The 21,690-nt window shown below is 52.9% G+C and overlaps 1 protein-coding gene across 3 annotated transcripts; it reads right to left on the reverse strand.

Moving 5' to 3' along the window:
* Positions 1–2,071: 2,071 nt before the first annotated feature.
* Positions 2,072–19,007, reverse strand: HOMER3 (homer scaffold protein 3). Of its 3 annotated transcripts, none has more exons than XM_033082151.1 (9): positions 18,545–19,007; positions 16,878–17,034; positions 15,296–15,427; positions 12,870–12,977; positions 9,803–9,921; positions 8,252–8,408; positions 5,394–5,504; positions 4,208–4,288; positions 2,072–2,330 (listed from the first exon to the last, which is right to left on the reverse strand). In XM_033082151.1, the coding sequence occupies exons 1-9, from the start codon at positions 18,556–18,558 to the stop codon at positions 2,142–2,144; spliced, it is 1,068 nt and encodes a 355-aa protein (XP_032938042.1). In that variant the 5' UTR covers positions 18,559–19,007; the 3' UTR covers positions 2,072–2,141. The 3 variants fall into 3 exon arrangements, with proteins under 3 accessions (XP_032938042.1, XP_032938041.1, XP_032938040.1); XM_033082150.1 differs by lacking the exon at positions 2,072–2,330 and adding an exon at positions 2,385–2,782; XM_033082149.1 differs by lacking the exon at positions 2,072–2,330 and having other exon boundaries at positions 2,691–4,288.
* Positions 19,008–21,690: the final 2,683 nt, after the last annotated feature.

The following is a 21,690-nucleotide window of genomic DNA, read 5'->3' on the forward strand; positions in this document are numbered from 1 at the left end:
AAAATGTAAAAACCTCGGGGACAGGGAGGGGACAGGGCAGCATGGGCACAGCTGGGCAGTGCCATGGCAAGGGAGGGACTGCAGGAGCTCCCTGCAGAGAATTTGGGGGTTCAGGAGAGGATTTGGGGGGTTCAGGAGCTCCCTGAAGAAGATTTGGGAGTTCAGGAGAGGATTTGGGGTTTCAGGAGAGGATTTGGGGACTTCAGGAACTCCCTGGAGGCAATTTGGGGTTCAGGAGAGAATCTGGGGTTTCAGGAGGTCCCTGCAGAGAATTTGGGGGTTCAGGAGCTCCCTGAAGAGGATTTGGGAGTTCAGGAAATGATTTAGGGGTTCAGGAGTTCCCTGCAAAGGATTTGGAGGCTCAGGAGAGAATTTGGGGGTCCAGGTGCTCCCTGCAGAGGGTTCTGGAGCTCCCTGGAGGCGATTTGGAGTTCAGGAGAGGATTTGGGGTTTCAGGAGTTCCCTGCAGAGGATTTGGGGGTTCAGGAGAGGATCTGGGGGCTCAGGAGAGAATTTGGGGGGTTCAAGTGCTCCCTGGATGGGGTTTGGGGGTCCAGGTGCTCCCTGCAGAGGGTTCAGGAGCTCAGGTGTTCCCTGCAGATGATTTCAGGGTCCAGGTGCTCCCTGGAGGTGATTTGGGGGTTCAAGTGCTCCCTGCAGAGGATTCAGGGGTTCAGGAGCTCCCTGGAGGCGATTTTGGGGTCCAGGAGACGAGTTTGGGGTCCAGGAGATGAGTTTGGGGTTCAGGCACTCCCTGCAGGAGTTCAGGAGCTCCCTGGACAGGGTTTGGTGCTCAGGATCTCCCTGGAGGTGATTTTGGGGTCCAGGATCTCCCTGGAGGTGATTTTGGGGTTCAGGAGCTCCCTGGAGGTGATCTGAGGTGCAGTGGCCCCCTGCAGCAGTTCAGTAGCCCCTCAGCAGTTCAGTAGCCCCCTCAGCAGTTCAGTAGCCCCCTGCAGCAGTTCAGTAGCCCCCTCAGCAGTTCAGTAGCCCCTCAGCAGTTCAGTAGCCCCCTCAGCAGTTCAGTAGCCCCCTCAGCAGTTCAGTAGCCCCCCTCAGCAGTTCAGTGGCCCCCTCAGCAGTTCAGTAGCCCCATCCATGCTGTCTCTGGCCCCTGTGCCGGGCGCTGCTGGTGCTGCCAACCCCAGCCTGGGTTTGTGCTGCTGTGCAGGAGCTCGGGGTGCCTGAGCTCTGGGGGCTACCTGGGGGCTCCCTGGGGCTACTTGGGCTCCTGAGGCTCTCTGGGGGCTCCTTGGGCCTCTTTTGGCTTCTGAGGCTCCCTGGTTTTCCTGGGGGCTCCTTGGACTCCCTGGGGGCTCTCTGGGCTTTCCCTGGGGCTCCCTGGGCACTCCTTGGGTTCCTTGGGGGCTCCCTGGGGCCTCTCTTGGCTCCTGGGGCTCCCTGGGTGCTCCTTGGGCTCTCCCTTGGCTCCCTGGTTTCCCTGGAGGCTCCTTGGACTCCCTGGGGGCTCCCTGGGGCCTCTCTTGGCTCCTTGGGGGCTCTCCAGGGGCTCCCTGGGCTCTCCCTGGACTCCCTTGGGGCTCTCTGGGGGCTCCTTGGGGCTCCCTGGGCTCCTGAGGCTTCCTGGGCTCCCTGAGGCTCCTTGAGGGCTCCCTGGGCTCTCCCTTGGGGCTCCCTGGGGCCTTTCTTGGCTCCTGAGGCTCCCTGGGTGCTCTGGGGGCTCCCTGGGCTCTCCCTGGGCTCTCCCTGGGCTCCTTGGGGCCTCTCTTGGCTCCTGAGGCTCCTTAGGAGCTCCCTGGGTGTCCCTGGGCTACTTGGGGGCTCCTGAGGCTCCTTGGGCTCTCCCTGGGACTCCCTGGGGCCTCTCTAGGCTCCTGAGGCTACATGGGCTCTCCCTGGGGCTCCTGAGGCTCCTTGGGGGCTCCCTGGGCTCTCTCTGGGCTCCCTGGGTGTCCCTGGGCTCCTTGGGGGCTCCTGAGGCTCCCTGGGCTCTCCCTGGGGCTCCTTGGGGGCTCCCTGGTGTCCCTGGGCTCCTTGGGGGCTCTCTGGGCTCTCCCTGGTGTCCCTGGGCTCCCTGAGGCTCCTTGGGGCTCCCTGGGCTCTCCCTGGGTGTCCCTGGCCTCCTTGGGGGCTCCTGAGGCTCCCTGGGGGCTCTCTGGGGGCTCCCTGGTGTCCCTGGGCTAGTTGCCCTCCAGCAGCTTGGCCAGGCCCTGCCTGAGCTCGCTGAGCTCCAGGATTTTGGTGTCCATGGCCTCGGCCGCCCGGGCCAGCTCGAGCTGCAGGCGCTGCTGCTGCGCGCGGCTCTCGGCCAGGCCCTGCTCCGCCAGCCCCAGGCGCTGCTGCAGCTCCGCGTTCTGCGCCTCCAGGTCCTGGGAGGGACACAGGGACACGTCAGAGCCATGGGACAGACAGACAGACTGACAGACAGCTCAGCACCACCCCAGGACAGACAGACAGACAGATCAGAGCCAGCCCCAGGCACTGCTGCAGCTCCGCGTTCCGCGCCTCCAGATCCTGAGAGGGACATGGGGACAGGTCAGAGCCATGGGACAGACAGACAGACTGACAGACAGCTCAGCACCACCCCCCAGGACACACAGACACATCAGAGCCACCCCAGGCGCTGCTGCAGCTCCGCGTTCCGCGCCTCCAGCTCCTGGGAGGGACATGGGGACGGGTCAGAGACACGGGACAGACAGACAGACACATCAGAGCCACAGGACAGACAGACAGACTGCCCACACACTGCCCCCAGGACAGACAGACAGATCAGAGCCAGCCCCAGGCGCTGCTGCAGCTCCGCGTTCCGCGCCTCCAGCTCCTGGGGACGGGCACACGGACGGGTGAGAGCCACAGCACTGACAGACAGACAGACACATCAGAGCCACAGGACAGACTGATGGATCAGAGCCAGTCCCAGGACACGCGGTCGGATCAGAGCCCCAGGACAGACAGACTGCCCTCACACTGCCCCCAGGACACACGGACGAGTCAGAGCCACAGGACAGACAGACTGCCCTGAGCCACCCCCAGGACACATGGACAGATCACAGCCAGCCCCAGGACAGACAGACTGCCCCAGGACAGACAGAATGCCTCCATACTGTCCCCAGGACAGACAGACTGCTCAGAGCCCCCCCAGGACACATGGACAGATCACAGCCAGCCCCAGGACAGACAGACTGCCTCCATACTGTCCCCAGGACAGACAGACTGCTCAGAGCCCCCCCAGGACACATGGACGGCTCACAGCCCCCCTCCCAGGACAAACAGCCAGCTCAGAGCCCCTCCCAGGACAGATGGACTGCCCAGAGCCCCCCAGGACAGACGGACGGATCAGAGCCAACCCCCAGGACAGACAGACGGCCCCCACACTGTCCCCAGGACAGACAGACTGCCCAGAGCCCCCCTGCTGTCCCCTCAGGGGTGTCCCCACCCTGTGTCCTTCAGTGCCAGCTCTGTCCCCAACCCAGCCCTGTGCTGTGGGGGTGGCAATGGCAGCGCTGCCCACGGGGATTGGAGCTGTTCTAGATCCTTCTGGGCTGCTGGGACTGGTTCTGGATCACCCCAGCCTGGTGGGATTGGTTCTGGATCACCCCAGACTGGTGGGATTGGTTCTGGATCACCCCAGACTGGTGGGACTGGTTCTGGATCACCCCAGACTGGTGGGACTGGTTCTGGATCACCCCAGACTGCTGGGACTGGTTCTGGATCACCCCAGACTGGTGGGACTGGTTCTGGATCACCCCAGACTGCTGGGACTGGTTCTGGATCACCCCAGACTGGTGGGACTGGTTCTGGATCATCCCAGACTGGTGGGACTGGTTCTGGATCACCCCAGACTGGTGGGACTGGTTCTGGACTGGCCCAGACTGGTGGGACTGGTTCTGGACCCTCTCCAGACTGGTGGGACTGGCTCTGGACTGGCCCAGACTGGTGGGACTGGTTCTGGATCACCCCAGACTGGTGGCACTGGTTCTGGATCACCCCAGACTGGTGGGACTGGTTCTGGATCACCCCAGACTGGTTCTGGCCTGGCCCAGAGCTGCTCCTGCCGTGGGATCCCTGCAGAGCTCTGAGCTGAGCTCGGTTTTATCTCCCCAGAGGCTCCTCCTGCTCCAGCCCAGCTCTGCTCCCTGCCCACCAGCAGCAGGAACTCAGGAATGCCGAGGCTGGGAGGTGCCAGCACACCCCAAATTCCACCCCAATGTCCCCAGGTGTCCCCAGGTGTCCCCTCAGCCCTCACCTGCAGCCTCTGCAGCGTCTCCTCGCGCTCGCCCTCGGCCTCCCAGCGGCCGCACCTCTGACCCTTGAGCAGCTGCAGCTCCTGGGGAGGGGATGGGATGGAGCTTCAGAGATCAAATCCTCTGTGTCTGTGTCTGACCCCCTCTGTGTCTGCTTCTCACCCCCTCTGTGTCTGTGTCTCACCCCCTCTGTGTCTGTGTTTCACACCCTCTGCCCCTTGGGGCCTTCAGTTTTTAATTTTCTATTTCTCAATTCCTGCACTGCTGTTGATTCCTTCAAATTTCAGCTTTTTTATTTGTCAATTCCTGTACTGATGTTGATTCCTTAAGATTTTGGTTTTCCTGTTTCTCAATTCCTGCACTGCTGGTGGTGCATTAAGATTTTAGTTTTCTCATTCTTAAATTCCTGACTGTTGTTGGTTCCTTCAGATTTTCCATTTTCCATTTTTCAACTCCTCTACTGCTGTTGCTGCCTTCAAATTTCAGTTTTTCTATTTCTCAATTCCTGCACTGCTGGTGGCACATTAAGATTTTAGTTTTTTCCTATTTCTCAATTTCTGTACTGATGTTGATTCCTTAAGATTTTCCATTTTCCATTTTTCAATTCCTGTACTGCTCCTGATTCTTTCAGATTTTAACTTTGGTGTTTCTCAATTCCTGCACTGCTGGTGGTGCATTAAGATTTTCGTTTTTTCCTATTTTTCAATTCCTGGCTACTGCTGGTTCCTTCAGGTTTTACATTTTCCATTTTTCAATTCCTCTACTTGCTGTTGATTCTTTGAGATTTCAGTTTTTCTATTTCTCAATTCCTGTACTGATGTTGATTCCTTATGATTTTAGTTTTCCTGTTTCTCAATTCCTGCACTGCTGGTGATTCCTTCAGATTTTACATTTTCCATTTTTCAAATCCTCTACTGCTCCTGATTCTTTCAGATTTCATTTCTTCTATTTCTCAATTCCTGCACTGCTGGTGGCACATTAAGATTTTAGTTTTTTCCTATTTTTCAATTCCTGACTGCTGTTGATTCCTTCAGATTTTCCATTTTTTGAATCCTCTACTTGCTGTTGATTCTTTCAGACTTCAGTTTTTCTATTTCTCAATTCCTGCCTGATGTTGATTCCTTCAGACTTTACCTTTTTTATTTTTCAAATCCTGCACTGCTGTTGATTCCTGCAGGTTTCACTCACCTCGTCCTTGGCCTTGAGCAGCAGCTCCAGCTCCTCCAGGCTTTGGCTCAGCTCCTCCTTGTTGTTGTCACTGGAGGAATCCTGGGTGCCCTGGGACTCCAGCTCTGCCACCTGCAGGGTGATTATTATTATTTTTAAATTATTTTTATTTTTAAATTATTATTATTATCATTATATTTTTATTTTAATTTTATTTTTATTTTTTAAACTATTAATATTGTTATTATTATTGGTTGCTTTTCTAGTTTTGCTCCTGGTTTCACTCAGAGTTGGGATTGAAGGACAAGAGATGGAATTTTTGTGTTGGGACTTGGTTGTTTATTAATTCTTATTTATAGTAAATTCTGTATCTAATCACTGATTAGGGTGTCAATCTATCACCAATATTGATCAAAAATCTATCACTAATTTATCACAAATCTATCACCAATTTATTACCAATCTATCAACGATTTATCACCAATTTATCTGCAATTTATCATTAATTTATCACCAATTTATCACTAATCTATTTTGAGTTCTGCAGCACTTCCAACTAAGTTTTCTGTGGAATTTCCTGGAATTCCCTGGAATTTTCTGGAATCTCCTGGCTCCTCATCACCCACTGCAGTTCTGTGGAATTCTCTGGAATTTTCTGGAATTCCCTGGGAACCCACCTGGCTTCACAACAGCTCCCACTTGAAAAAAGGAGAAAAAATAAAAACAATAAAAATAAAAATTTCTCCTGCTGTGCCTGAATCATTTGTGGTTAGAATAAAACATTCCATGGGTTCTGTCTGTGCTTTTCTACCCCTGCTCCTTTCTCCAACCAACAATCTGCTCCAGTTCCCATTTTTTTGACAAAATTCAGATTTTTTTAGGGGAAATCTTCCAATCTCCTGCATTTTTTTCCTTCCCTCCACCAAATTTCCTGAGGGAAAGGAGCTCAAAATTCACTCCTGACTTTTCTTTTCATGCACCAAAGACCTGGTGCATTTTTTTTTCTTTCTTTTCCCCCCCTTTTCCCCCTTTTCCCTCCTTTTTTTTTAACTCCAAAGCTGCATTTTCATCTCTGGGCACAGATCTCCAAAAAACATCTCTGGAGCAGCTGAGCTGGGAGGGTTTGCCCTGAAAAATTGCAAATGAAAAATTGAGCAGGTTTGGATTATTGATGAGGAGGATTTGGGTTAAAAGCCTGGCAGAACAGAACAGGCTTTTACAGGCTGCAGGTTTGGGGTTTTGTAACTGGGGCTGCTCTGAGCTCTGCAAAGAATTCCAGGGATGAGGATTAACCCAGACTGGGAGCAGAGCCTGGGACAGCAGAGAGACTGGGCTGGGACAGGAGAGATCCTGAGATCTGGGACAGGAGAGAGCCTGATCCTGGTCCTGATCCTGAGATCTGGGACAGGAGAGAGCCTGATCCTGATCTGGGACAGCACAGATCCTGATCCTGATCCTGGTCTGGGACAGGAGAGAGCCTGGGCTGGGACAGCACAGATCCTGATCCCATCCTGGTCCTGGTCTGGGACAGCACAGATCCTGATCCTGATCCTGATCCCATCCTGATCCTGATCCTGATCCTGGTCTGGGACAGGAGAGATCCTGGACTGGGAGAGCACAGATCCTGATCCTGATCCTGATCCTGCTCCTGATCCTGCTCCTGGTCTGGGACAGGAGAGATCCTGATCCTGGTCCTGATCCTGATCCCATCCTGATCCTGGTCCTGATCCTGATCTGGGACAGGAGAGATCCTGATCCTGGTCCTGATCCTGATCCCATCCTGATCCTGGTCCTGATCCTGATCTGGGACAGGAGAGAGCCTGATCCTGGTCCTGATCCTGATCCCATCCTGATCCTGGTCCTGATACTGATCTGGGACAGGAGAGAGCCTGGGCTGGGACAGCACAGATCCTGATCCTGATCCTGATCCTGATCTGGGACAGGAGAGAGCCTGATCCTGATCCCGGTCTGGGATGGGAGAGATCCTGGTCTGGGATAGGAGAGATCCTGATCTTGTCCTGGTCCTGATCCTGATCCTGTTCCAGGACAAGAGAGATCCTGATCTTGATCCTGGTCCTGGCTCTGACCCTGATCCTGATCTGGGACAGCACAGATCCTGATCTGGGACAGCACAGATCCTGATCCTGATCCTGGTCTGGAACAGGAGATCCTGATCCTGGTCCTGATCCTGACCCGGGACAGCACAGATCCTGATCCTGCCCTGATCCTGATCCTGTCCTGATCCTGATCCTGATCCTGATCCTGTCTTGATCCTGATCTGGGACAGCACAAATCCTGATCCTGGTCCTGATCTGGAACAGCAGAGATCCTGATCTGGGACAGGGGAGACCCTGACTCTGGATGTGCCAGGATAAGGATCAGGATCAGGACCAGGACAGATCCAGATCTGGAACTGTCAGTGTCACAGGATGGGGGCCACCCCACAGACAGGGGGATTTCATTTTGGGGCTCACTCTGCATCTCAGGTGTATTTTGGGGCTCCCCCCAATAATCTCAGATGTATTTTGGGGCTCCCCCTGTCTCTCAGGTGTATTTTGGAGCTCACCCCAATAATCTCAGGTGTATTTTGGGGCTCACCCTGTGTCTCAGGTGTGTTTTGGAGCTCACCCCAATAATCTCAGGTGTATTTTGGGGCTCACCCCAACCAGCTCAGGTGTGTTTTGGGGCTCACCCTGTGCCTCAGGTATATTTTGGGGCTCACCCCAATCAGTTCAGGTGTATTTTGGGGCTCACCCCAATAATCTCAGGTGTATTTTGGGGCTCACCCTGTGTCTCAGGTATATTTTGGGGCTCACCCCAATCAGCTCAGCTGTATTTTGGGGCTCACCCCAACAATCCCAGGTATTTTTGGGGCTCACCCTGTGCCTCAGGGACTCTGTCTCCTCCTGGTACGCCGCCAGCTGCTTCTTCCACTGCTCCACGCTGGCGTTGGCCTCGTGCAGCGCGGCCGCCAGGCGAGTGTTGCTGTCCTGGAGGCTGAAAAACTCTGCTTCCCAATGCACCTCGGTGACAGAGCTGGGGACAGCAGGACAGGGTCAGGGAGGGGACAGGGCTGGGGACAGCAGGGACACGTCAGGGAGGGGACAGAGCAGGGACAGGGCTGGGGACAGCAGGGACAGAGCTGGGGACAGCAGGGACAGGACAGGGAGGGGACAGAGCAGGGACGGAGCAGGGACAGCAGGGACAGGTCAGGGAGGGGTGGGAGCTTCACAATTCTGGGAAAAGGGGGAAATTAATGCAGTGGAAGTTTTGAGCAGATTTCCAATCTGGAATAATTCCTGCTGGGAAAAGGGGAGATGAATCCAATGAAGGGTTTGAGAAGATTTGCAATCTGAAATAATTCCTGCTGGGAAATAATGCAGTGGAGAGTTTGAGCTGTAGATTTGCAATCTGGATTAAATTCCTTCTGGGCAAAGGGGGATGTTAATCCAGTGGAAGGTTTGATTAGATTTACAATCTGGAATAATTCCTGCTGGGAAAAGGGGAGATGAGTCCAATGAAGGGTTTGAGTAGATTTCTAATCTGGATTATTTTCCCTGCTGGAAAAAGAGGGAAAATTAATCTGGGGAGGGTTTGAGCTGTAGATTTCCAAACTGGAATATTTTCCCAGATGGGAAAAGGGGGAAAACTAATCCAAGGGAGGGATTGAGAAGAATTGAGCAGCAGATTTGCAGTCTGGACTAAATTCTCTGCTGGGAAAAGGGGAGATGAATCCAATGGAGGGTTTGAGCAGATTTCGAAGTTGGAATAATTTCCCTGCTGGAAAAAGGGGGAAATTAATCCAGTGGAAGGTTTGAGCAGCAGATTTGAGCAGCAAATTTCCAATCTGAATTAAACTTCTGCTGGGAAAAGGGGAGATGAACCCAATGAAGGGTTTGAGCAGATTTAAAAGTTGGAATAATTTCCCTGCTGGAAAAAGGGGGAAAATTAATCTGGGGAGGGATTGAGAAGAATTGAGCAGCAGATTTGCAATCTGGACTAAATTCTCTGCTGGGAAAAGAGGAGATGAATCCAATGGAGAGTTTGAGCTGCAGATTTCCAAACTGGAATAATTTCCCTGCTGGGAAAAGGGGAAAATTAGTCCAGTGGAAAGTTTGAGCAGCAGATTTGCAATCTGGATTAAATTCCCTGCTGGGAAAGGGGAGATGAATCCAATAAAAGGTTTGAGCAGATTTCAAAGTTGGAATAATTTCCCTGCTGGGAAAAGGGGAAAATTCATCCAGTGGAAGGTCTGAGCAGCAGATTTGCAATCCGGAATAATCCCTGCTGGGAACTTAATCCCCTGGAAGGTTTGAGCAGCGAACCCAGGGGTTCCCCAGGACAATTTTCAGATCAGAGGGGCCCAGAACGATCAGGGCTGGCAGGTCCCAGGTAGCCAAGGGCCGGGTTTGGTGGCCCAGCAGCCTCACCCCTCGGACAGCATCTTCTTGAGGCGCTCCTTGTCGCTGCTGCTCTCCACGTCGGCGCTCTGGCTGCGGAACAGGCGCTCCTCGGGCCCGTTGGAGCCCAGCAGGGGGCTGGGCAGGGCCTGGGGGAGAGAGGGATGGTGGCCCTGGGGCTACCTGCACTGCCCTGGGGCTACCAACCCTGCCCTGGGGCTACCAACCCTGCTCTGGGGCTACCAACACTGCTGTGTGGCTACCAACACTGCTGTGTGGCTACCAACACTGCCCTGGGGCTACCAACACTGCCCTGGGGCTACCAACACTGCCCTGGGGCTACCAACATTGCCCTGGGGCTACCGACACTGCTGTGGGGCTACCAACACTGCCCTGGGGCTACCAACCCTGCCCTGGGGCTACCAACCCTGCCCTGGGGCTACCAACCCTGCCCTGGGGCTATCAACACTGCCCTGGGGCTACCAACCCTGCCCTGGGGCTACCAACACTGCCCTGGGGCTACCAACACTGCCCTGGGGCTACCAACATTGCTGTGTGGCTACCAACACTGCCCTGGGGCTACCAACTCTGCCCTGGGGCTACCAACATTGCTGTGTGGCTACCAACACTGCCCTGGGGCTACCAACTCTGCCCTGGGGCTACCAACATTGCTGTGTGGCTACCAACACTGCCCTGGGGCTACCAACACTGCCAGTGCTGGCCCTGGGGCTACCAACACTGCTGTGTGGCTACCAACACTGCCCTGGGGCTACCAACCCTGCCCTGGGGCTACCAACACTGCTGTGTGGCTACCAACACTGCCCTGGGGCTACCAACACTGCCCTGGGGCTACCAACACTGCTGTGTGGCTACCAACACTGCCCTGGGGCTACCAACCCTGCCCTGGGGCTACCAACCCTGCCCTGGGGCTACCAACACTACCCTGGGGCTACCAACACTGCCCTGGGGCTACCAACATTGCTGTGTGGCTACCAACACTGCCCTGGGGCTACCAACTCTGCCCTGGGGCTACCAACACTGCCCTGGGGCTACCAACCCTGCCCTGGGGCTACCAACACTACCCTGGGGCTACCAACACTACTCTGGGGCTACCAACCCTGCCCTGGGGCTACCAACCCTGCCCTGGGGCTACCAACACTGCTGTGTGGCTACCAACACTGCCCTGGGGCTACCAACCCTGCCCTGGGGCTACCAACACTGCTGTGTGGCTACCAACACTGCCCTGGGGCTACCAACCCTGCCCTGGGGCTACCAACACTGCTGTGTGGCTACCACCCCTGCCTGCACTGCCCTGGGGCTACCAACACTGCCCTGGGGCTACCAACACTGCCCTGGGGCTACCAACCCTGCCAGTGCTGCTCCTGGGGCTACCAACCCTGCCCTGGGGCTACCAACCCTGCCAGTGCTGCTCCTGGGGCTACCAACCCTGTCATGTGGCCACCAACACTGCTGTGTGACCATCAACCCTCCCTGCACTGGCCCTGGGGCCACCAACCCAGAAGGGATTTCCTGAGGGGATTTTCCCACATTTTTCCCCCTTCTCTTCATAATTTTTTCCCTTTTTCCCTCCCCATTTTTCACCCTTTTTCCCACATTTATTTTCCCTTCTCCTCACAATTTTTTTCCCTTTTCCCCCACATTTTCCCCCCTTCTCACATTTTCCCCCTTTTCCCCCCATTTTTTTCCTTTTCCTGCCCTTTTCCCTCACATTTTTCTCCCCTTCCCCTCACAATTTTCCCCCCCACATTTTCCCTCCTTCCCCCCATTTTTTTCTCTTTCCCGCCAGTTTTCCCCTCACATTTTTCTCCCCTTCTCCTCAGAATTTTTCCCCCATTTCCCCTCTTTTCCCTCCATTCCCCCCCCTTTTTTTCCCCACATTTTTCTCCCCATCTCCTCACAATGTTTTTCCCTTTTTCCCCACATCTTTCTCCCCTTTTCCCCACATTTCCCCCCTTCTCCTCACATTTTCCCCCTTTTCCCGTCATTTTTTTTCCTTTTCCCACTCTTTCCCCTCACATTTTTCTCCCCGTCCCCTCAGAATTTTTTCCTTTTCCCCCCCATTTTCCCCTCACATTTTTCTCCCCTTCTCCTCATAATTTTCCCCCCATTTCCCCTCCATTTCCCCCTTTTTTTCCCCACATTTTTCTCCCCTTCTCCCCACATTTTTTTCCCTTGTCCTCACATTTTTTTCCCTTTCTCCCCCCTTTCCCCCCATTTTTCCCCCCATTTCCCCCCCTTTTCCCTCACATTTTTCTCCCCTTCTCACATTTTCCCGCTTTTCTCCGCCATTTTCCCCCCATTTCCCACCCATTTTCCCCTCACATTTTTCTCCCCTTTTCCCCCCCATTTTTCTCCCCTTCTCCTCACATTTTTTTCCCTTTTCCTCACATTTTCCCCTTTTTCCCCCATTTTTTCCCTTTCCCCTTCCATTTTCCCCCCTATTTCTCCCATTTTCCCCCCACATTTTCCCCCTTTTCCCCTCACATTTTTCTCCCCACATTTATTTTCCCTTCTCCTCACAATTTTATCCCTTTTTCCCCCCCATTTTCCCCTCATATTTTTCTCCCCTTCTCCTCAGAATTTTCCCCCCATTTCCCCCCTTTTCCCTCCATTTTCCCCCCTTTTTTTCCCCACATTTTTCTCCCCTTCTCCCCACATTTTTTCCCTTGTCCTCACATTTTTTTTCCCTTTCTCCCCCCTTTCCCCCCATTTTTCCCCCCATTTCCCCCTCTTTCCCCTCACATTTTTCTCCCCTTCTCACATTTTCCCCCTTTTCTCTGCCATTTTCCCATTTCCCGCCCTTTTCCCCTCATATTTTTCTCCCCGTCTCCTCACAATTTTTTCCCTTTTTCCCCCCCATTTTCCCCTCACATTTTTCTCCCCTTCTCCGCAGAATTTCTCCTCACATTTTCCCCCTTTTCTCCGCCATTTTCCCCCCATTTCTCGCCCTTTTCCCCTCACATTTTTCTTCCCGCCTCCTCACAATTTTTTCCCTTTTTCCTGCCCATTTTCCCCTCACATTTTTCTCCCCTTTTCCCTCACATTTTTCCCCATTTTTCCCCATTTTCCCTCTCACCTGCTGGCCCGTGATGCTCACTGCGGGGTTGCTCAGCTCAGTTTTGTCCTGGCTCTTGTCCCGGGCCACGCGAGCGGCCTCCTTCACCTCCTGGAACTTCTCTGCAAACTGCGGGGGGGGAAAGTGCTGGGGGGTTCTGGAATTTTCTGGGGGGTTCTGGGGTTTTCTGGGGGGTTCTGGGAATGTTCTGGGGTGTTCTAGAAAGTTCTAAAATGTTCTGGGATCTTCAGAAAAATCCCTGGGGTATTCTGGGATGTTCTGGGAATGTTCTGGAATGTTCTGGGGTGTTCTGGAATGGTCTGGGATGTTCTGGAAGGTTCTGGGGTGTTCAGAAAAGTCCCTGGGGTGTTCTGGAATGTGCTGGAATGTTCTGGGGGGTTCTGGGAATGTTCTGGGATGTTCTGGGGAGTTCTGGGGTGTTCTAGAAAGTTCTGGGGAGTTCTGGGAATGTTCTGGGGTGTTCTGGAAGGTTCTAGGGTGTTCTGAGGTGTTCTAGAAAGCTCTGGGGTGTTCTAGAAAGATCTAGAATGTTCTGGGGTGTTCAGAAGAAACCCTGGGGTGTTCTGGGAATGTTCTAGAATGTTCTGGAATATTCTGGGATGCCCTGGAATGTTCTGGGGTGCTCTGTGAATGTTCTGCGATGTTCTGGGGTGTTCTGAGATGTTCTGGGATTGTTCTGGAATGTTCTGGGGTGTTCTGGAAGGTTCTGGAATGTTCTGGGGTGTTCTAGAAAGTTCTAAAATGTTCTTGGATCTTCAGAAAAATCCCTGGGGTGTTCTGGGATTGTTCTGGAAAGTTCTGGGGTGTTCTAGGGTGTTCTGGGGTGTTCTGGAATGGTCTGGGGTGTTCTGGAAGGTTCTGGAATGTTCTGGGGTTTTCTGGGGTGTTCTAGAAAGTTCTAAAATGTTCTGGGATCTTCAGAAAAATCCCTGGGGTGTTCTGGGATGTTCTGGGAATGTTCTGGAATGTTCTGGGGTGTTCTGGAATGTTCTGGGGGGTTCTGGGATGTTCAAAAAAATCCCTGGGGTGTTCTGGGATGTTCTGGAATGTTCTGGGATGTTCTAGGATGCTCTGGGGGGTTCTGGAATGTTGTAGAATGTTCTGAAATGTGCTGGGGTGTTCTGGGATGTTCTGGAATGTTCTGGGGTGTTCTAGGATGCTCTGGGGGGTTCTGGAATGCTGTAGAATGTTCTGAAATGTGCTGGAGTGTTCTGGGATGTTCACAAAGTCCCTGGGGTGTTCTGGAATGTTCTGGGGTGTACTGGGATGTTCTAGAAAGTTCTAGAATGTTCTGGGATGTTCTGGGATGTTCAGAAAAATCCCTGGGGTGTTCTGGGAAAGTTCTGGGGTGTTCTAGAATGTTCTGGGGTTTTCTGGGATGTTCAGAAAAATCCCTGGGGTGTTCTGGAATGTTCTGGGGCGTTCAGGGCTGTTCTGGAATGTTCTGGGGTGTTCTGGAAAGTCCTAGGGTGTTCTGGGGTGTTCAGAAAAGTCCCTGGGGTGTTCTAGAATGTTCTGGGGGGTTCTGGGAATGTTCTGGAATGTTCTGGGGTGTTCTAGAATGTTCTATGATGTTCAGAAAAATCCCTGGGGTGTTCTGGGAATGTTCTAGAATGTTCTGGGGGGTTCTGGGATGTTCTGGAATGTTCTGGGGTGTTCTGGGGGTTCTGGGATGCTCAGAAAAAAAAATCCCTGGGATGTTCTAGAATGTTCTGGGGTGTTCAGAAAAATCCCTGGGGTGTTCTGGAATGTTCTCAGATGTTCTGGAATGTTCTGGGGGGTTCTAGGATGTTCAGAAAAATCCCTGGGGTGTTCTGGGATGCCCTGAAATGTTCTGGGGTGTTCTAGAAAGTTCTGGGGTGTTCAGAAAAAATCCTAGGGTGTTCTGGGAATGTTCTAGAATGTTCTGGAATGTTCTGGGGTGCTGTGGGATGTTCTGGGGTGATCAGAAAAGTCCCTGGGGTGCTCTGGAATGTTCCAGGGTGTTCTGGAAAGTTCTGGGATGTTCTGGGGGGTTCTGGGGTGTTCTGGGAATGTTCTGGGGTGTTCTGGGGTGTTCTGAAAAATCCCTGGGGTGTTCTGAATGTTCTAGAATGTTCTGGGGTTTTCTGGAATGTTCCGGGGTGTTATGGGAATGTTCTGGGATGTTGTGGGATGTTCTGGATTGTTCGGAAAAATCCCTGGAATGTTCTGAGGTGTTCTGGGAATGTTCTGGAATGTTCTGGAATGTTCTGTTTCAGGTGTATCTCAGGTGTGTCTCAGGTGTGTCTCACCTGTCTCAGGTGTGTCTCAGGTGTGTCTCACCTGTTCCAGGTGTGTCTCAGGTGTGTCTGAGCTGTTCCAGGTGTGTCTCACCTGTGCCAGGTGTGTCCCCTGTGTCTCAGGTGTGTGTCACCTGTGTCTCAGGTGTGTCTCAGCTGTCTCACCTGCGCCAGGTGCTGCTCGGAGGCGAAGCCCAGCCCATAGACCGTGTTGGCTCTGCTGTCCGCCCACTGCCCGAACTTCTGCGAGGTTTTGGTGAACGTCATGTTGGGGGTGATGGTGCTGTTAATGATGGCCTGGGGACACAGGGACAGTCAGGGACAGACGGACAGACAGGGGACACACGGACACAGGGGACACACGGATAGACAGGGGACAGACGGACAGGGGACACACGGACACACAGACAGTCAGGGGACAGACAGACAGACAGGGGACACACAGACAGGGGACACACGGACACAGGGGACACACGGACACAGGGGACACATGGACACAGGGGACACACGGACACACAGACAGTCAGAGGACAGATGGACAGACAGACAGGGGACACACGGACAGCCAGGGGACACACGAACAGACAGGGGACAGACGGACAGGGTCAGGTGACACATGGACAGGTCAGGGGACACACAGACAGGGGACACACAGACAGACAGACAGGGGACACACAGGGACAGGGGACACATGGACACAGGGGACAGACAGACAGGGTCAGGGGACATACAGACAGGTCAGGGGACACACAGACAGGGTCAGGGGACAGGGGACAGATGGACAGGGGACACATGGACACAGGGGATACATGGACAGGGGACAGTCAGGGGACACACGGACAGGGTCAGGGGACACACAGGAACAGACGGACAGACAGGGGACACACGGACACAGGGGACACACGGACACACAGACAGGGGACACACAGACAGACAAGGGACACACGGACACAGGGGACAGTCAGGGGACAGACACGGGACAGACAGACACACAGGGGACACACAGACAGTCAGGGGACAGACGGACAGACGGACAAAGGGACAGGGGACAGACGGACAGTCAGTCAGGGGATCAGAGCATTGATCAGGGAGTGAGTGGATCAGTCAGGGCATCAACTGGGAGATCAATTGGGATTGATCAGGGAATCAATCAGGGCATTGATCAAGGCATTGATCAGGGCATTGATCAGGGAATCGATCAGGGAATTGATACAGGGGATCAGGGCATTGATCAGGGGATCAATCAGGGAATCAATCAGGGCATTGATCAGGGAATTGATCAGGGGATCAGGGCATTGATCAGGGAGTGAGGGGATCAGTCAGGGTGTCAATTGGAAGATCAGTTGGGATTGATCAGGGCATTGATCAGAGCATTGATCAGGGCATTGATACAGGGGATCAATCAGGGGATTGATCAGGGCATTGATCAGGGGATCAATCAGGGTACAGGACAGAACAGCTGTTTCTGTGTGTGGGAACGGCTGTTTGTGGGGAGAAAAGCCCTTTTGTGGGGGGAAAAACTCATTTTTGTGGGGGAAAAACTAATTTTTTATGGGAAAAAAGTCATTTTTGGGGGGAAAATGATTTTTTGGGGGAAAACTTATTTTTATGGAAACAAACTTATTTTTTGGGTGGAAAAACTTAATTTTTTACAGCGAAAAACTTATTTTTTAATGGAAAAAACCTCATTTTTGGGTGGAAAAACTTATTTTTAAGGTGTAAAATGTTGTTTTTGTTGCAGCCCCACCTTGGCTCCCCCCACGCTGATGATCCTGTACACGCCCCTCGTGGCATCGTAGAAGTAGGAGACGCCCAGGGCGTGTTTGCTGGCCGGGATCCAGCTGCGCTTGGTGGCCGGGTCGATCTGGAACACGTGAGCCCGGGTGCTGAAAATGGGCTGCTCCCTGTGGGGATGGAGATAAAAACAGGGGGAGAGGAGGGAAGTTTGAAAAATAAAATTTATAAAAAAAAAATCGGGGGGGAGAGGGGAGGGAGAGCAAAAAAATGGCAAAAAAAATCAGGGGGAGAGGGGAGGGAGAGTAAAAAAATAACAAAAAAATCAGGGGGGAGAGGGGAAGGAAGAGCAAAAAAATGACAAAAAAAATCAGGGGGGAGAGGAGAGGGAAATCACAAAAACCAGGGGGGAAAGGGGAGAGAGATAAAAAAATAAAAATAAAAAAATCAGGGGAGAGAGGGGAGGGAAATCACAAAAACCAAGGGGCAGAGGGGAAGGAAATTAAAAAAAATAAAAGAAAAAATCAGGGGGGAGAGGGGAGGGAAATTAAAAAAATAAAAGAAAAAATCAGGGGGAGAGGGGAGGGAGAACAAAAATATAACAAAAAAAAATCAGGGGGAGAGGAGAGGGAAATCCCCCCCAAAAAAACAGGGGGGAGAGGAGGGAAATTAAAAAAATAAAATTTAAAAAAAAATTAGGGGGGAGAGGGGAGGGAGAGCAAAAAATAACAAAAAAAATCAGGGGGGAGAGGGGAGGGAAGAGCAAAAAAATAACAAAAAAATCAGGGGGGAGAGGGGAGGGAAATTAAAAAAATAAAAGAAAAAATCAGGGTGAGAGGGGAGGGAAATCCCCCTCAAAAAAACAGGGGGGAGAGGAGGGAAATTAAAAAAAATAAAATTTATTAAAAAAATTAGGGGGGAGAAGGGAGGGAGAGTAAAAAAATGACAAAAAAAATCAGGGGGAGAGGGGAGGGAAATCCAAAAAATAACAAAAAAATCAGGGGGAGAGGGGAGGGAAATCCCCCTCAAAAAAACAGAGGAGAGGGGAGGGAAATTTTAAAAATTCCCCCCAAAAAACAGAGGGGAGAGGGGCAGGGAAATCACAAAAACCAAGGGGCAGAGGGGAAGGAAATTAAAAAAATGAAAAAAAAAACAGGGGGGAGAGGGGAGGTAAATCCCAAAAAATTTTAAAAAAACCCAACAAAAACAGGGGTCAGAGGGGCAGAGAAATCCCCCCCAAAAAAAACAGGGGGTGAGAAGGGAGGGAAATAAAAAAAAAAAAACCCAAAGGGGAGAGGGAAAAGGAAATCCAAAAATCCCAAAAAACACAGGGTAAGAGGGGCAGGAAAAGGAAAATTTCTTCATTTCCACGTGGATCTGATTTCTCTCAGTAATTTGGGATTTTCCTGCCCCTGAACCCCCAGATTCAAATTTCCCAATTTCCCAATTTCCCATGGATGATTTCTCTCAGAAATTTGGGATTTTCCTGCCCCTCATCCCTCAGATTTAAATTTCCCAATTCCCCAATTTCCCATGGATGATTTCTCTCAGAAATTTGGGATTTTCCTGCCCCTGAACCCCCTGATTTAAATTTCCCAATTTCCCATGGATCATGATTTAAAATTTGGGATTTTCCTGCCCCTCACCCCCACCCTGAGCAGGTTTTGGGCAGAGCTTTACCGAGCTGTTGACATTTGTCCCCAGGGTGCAGATCTGGGGTGCAGATCCTGGGGGTTCAGATTTTGGGGGTGCAGGTCCTGGGGGTTCAGATTTTGAGGTGCAGATCCTGGTGCAGATTTTGAGGTGAAGATTTTCAGGTGCAGATTCTGTGGGTGCAGATCCTGGAGGTGAAGATTTTGGGGTGCAGATTCTGGTGCAAATTTTGGGGTGCAGATTCAGGGGTGCAGATTTTGGGGTGCAGATTCTGGTGCAAATTTTGGGGTGCAGATTCAGGGGTGCAGATTTTGAGGTGCAGATTCTGGTGCAGATCCTGGGGGTTCAGATCCTGGTGCAGGTTTTGAGATGCAGATTTTGGGGGTACAGGTTTTGGGGTGCAGATTCTGGTAAGGATTCTGGGGGTGCAGGTTTTGGGGTGCAGATTCTGGTGCAGATTTTGGGATGCAGATTCTGGGGTGCAGATTCTGGGGTGCAGATCCTGGAGTGCAGATCCTGGTGCAGATTTTGAGGCGGAGATTTTGGGGTGCAGATCTTGGGGGTTCAGATCCTGGTGCAGATTTTGGTATGCAGATTCTGGGGAGCAGATTTTGAGATGCAGATTTTGGGGTGCAGATTCTGGGGTGCAGATCCTGGTTCAGATTTTGGGGGTGCAGATTTGGGGTTCAGATTCTGGGGTGCAGATCCTGGAGTGCAGATCCTGGTGCAGATTTTGAGATGCAGATTCTGGGGGTGCAGATTTTGGGGTGCAGATTCTGAGGGTGCAGATTTTGGAGTGCAGATCCTGGTGCAGATTTTGAGGTGCAGATTTTGGGGGTGCAGATTTTGGGGTGCAGATCCTGGAGCAGATCCTGGGCTGCAGATTCTGGGGATGCAGATCCTGGGGGTGCAGATCTTGGTGCAGATTTTGAGGGTTCAGATTCTGGTGCAGGTTTTGGGGGTTCAGATCCTGGTGCAGATTTTGGGGTGCAGATCCTGGTGCAGGTTTTGGGGTCCCCTCCTCCTCGAGGCTCTCTCAGCTGCTCTCAGGCTCCTTCCAGGCACTGCCCCTGCAGGGATTCATTCCCTGGACATGGAAAAAACCCAAAAACCCGGGGGTTAGTGCCTGCTGAACCCTGGGAATGGAGAATTGCAGATTTTCTGTTTGTCCAGGAATCCCATCCCTGTGTCCCTGTGTCCCCGTGTCCCTGTGTCCCATCCAGATCCTGTCCCTGTCCTTGTGTCCCCTCCTGGGACCCAAACCCTTCCTTTTGTGACCCAAACTCCTCCTTTTGTGACCCAAATTTTCCATTTTGTGACCCAAACCCTCCTTTTCTGACCCAAACCTTTCCAAAGAAGATCCCAGAGAATTTTTAGGGATGACACAGGGATCCAGGGAAGGTGGCAAGGAATGTTTGGGGAGGATCCAGGGAATTTCTGGGGAGGATCCAGGGATGGATCAGGGAATATTTGGGGAGGATCTGGGGACCCAGGGAAGGTTTGGGGAGGATCCAGGGATCCAGGGAAGTCTCAGTAAAGGTTTGGGGAGGATCCAGGGAATGTTTGGTGAGGATCCAAGAAAGGTTTGGGGAGGACACAGGGATCCAGGGATGGATCAGAGAATATTTGGGGAGGATTTGGAGACCCAGAGAATGTTTGGGGAGGATCCAGGGATCCAGAGAAGGTGACAGGGAAGGTTTGGGGAGGATCCAGGAAAGATTTGGGGAGGATATGGGGACCAGGGAATGTTTGGGGAGGATCCAGGGACACAGGGATGGATCAGGGAATATTTAGGGAAGACCCAGTGAAGGTTTGGAGACGACACAGGGAAGGTTTGGGAGGATCTGGGGAGCCAGGGAAGGTTTGGGGAGGATCCAGGGACCCAGGGATGGATCAGGGAATATCTAGGGAGGACCCAGGGACCCAGGGAAGGTTTGGGAGGATCTGGGGAGCCAGTGAAGGTTTGGGAGGATCTGGGGAGCCAGTGAAGGTTTGGGAGGATCTGGGGAGCCAGTGAAGGTTTGGGAGGATCTGGGGAGCCAGTGAAGGTTTGGGAGGATCTGGGGACCCAGGGAAGGTTTGGGAGGACCCAGGGACCCAGGGAAGGTTTGGGAGGATCTGGGGACCCAGGGAAGGTTTGGGAGGATCTGGGGACCCAGGGAAGGTTTGGGAGGATCTGGGGACCCAGGGAAGGTTTGGGAGGATCTGGGGAGCCAGGGAAGGTTTGGGGGACACTCAGGAGTGGATCAATCATTCCTGATTCACTCCCTGCCCTGAGTCTGTCAGCAGGAGGATGCAGAGCTGCTCCCTGCTCTCATTTCCAGCTCTCCTCCCCAGATCCATCCCTCAGGAAAAGCTTTTCACTTCTCACTCACTCACAAGGGCAAATCGTGATCTGTGCCCTGAATTCTCAGTCTCAGGGGCTGAGCAGGGCCAGGGGAGGTGGGGACACGGTGGCACAGGTGGGGACACCTGAGGTGGCACAGGTGGGGACAGCAGCCCCTGAGCCAGGCAGGGACAGATGGCAGCAGCAGCAGGGTCTGCACCAGCAGCAGGCTCTGCCTGGGGGTGCCAGGGTCTGAGCTCAGCACTAAATCCAGAACTGAGCCCAGAGTTGAGCTGAGAACTGAGCTCAGAGCTGAGCCCAGAGCTGAACCCAGAGCTGAGCCCAGAGCTGAACCAGGTACTGATACCAGAACTGAACTCAGCACTAAATCCAGAACTGAGCCCAGAGCTGAGCTGAGAACTGAGCCCAGAGCTGAGCCCAGAGCTGAGCCTGGTGCTGAGCCCAGAGCTGAGCCTGGTGCTGAACCCAAAACTGAGTCCAGAGCTGAACCCAGAGCTGAGCCTGGTGCTGAGCCCAGAGCTGAACCAGGCACTGAACCAGGTACTGAGCCCAGAGCTGAGACCAGAACTGAGCCCAGAGCTGAGACCAGAACTGAGCCCAGAGCTGAACCCAGAACTGAACCCAGAGCTGAGCCCAGAGCTGAGCCCAAAACTGAACCAGGTACTGATACCAGAACCGAACCCAGCACTAAATCCAGAACTGAGCCCAGAGCTGAGCCTGGTGCTGAACCCAGAGCTGAGCCCAGAGCTGAACCAGGCACTGAACCCAGAACTGAACCCAGAACTGAACCCAGAGTTGAGCCCAGAACTGAACCCAGAGCTGAACC

The sequence above is a fragment of the Catharus ustulatus genome, chromosome 29 (genome assembly GCF_009819885.2).
Source record: "Catharus ustulatus isolate bCatUst1 chromosome 29, bCatUst1.pri.v2, whole genome shotgun sequence".
Taxonomy (NCBI): domain Eukaryota; kingdom Metazoa; phylum Chordata; class Aves; order Passeriformes; family Turdidae; genus Catharus; species Catharus ustulatus.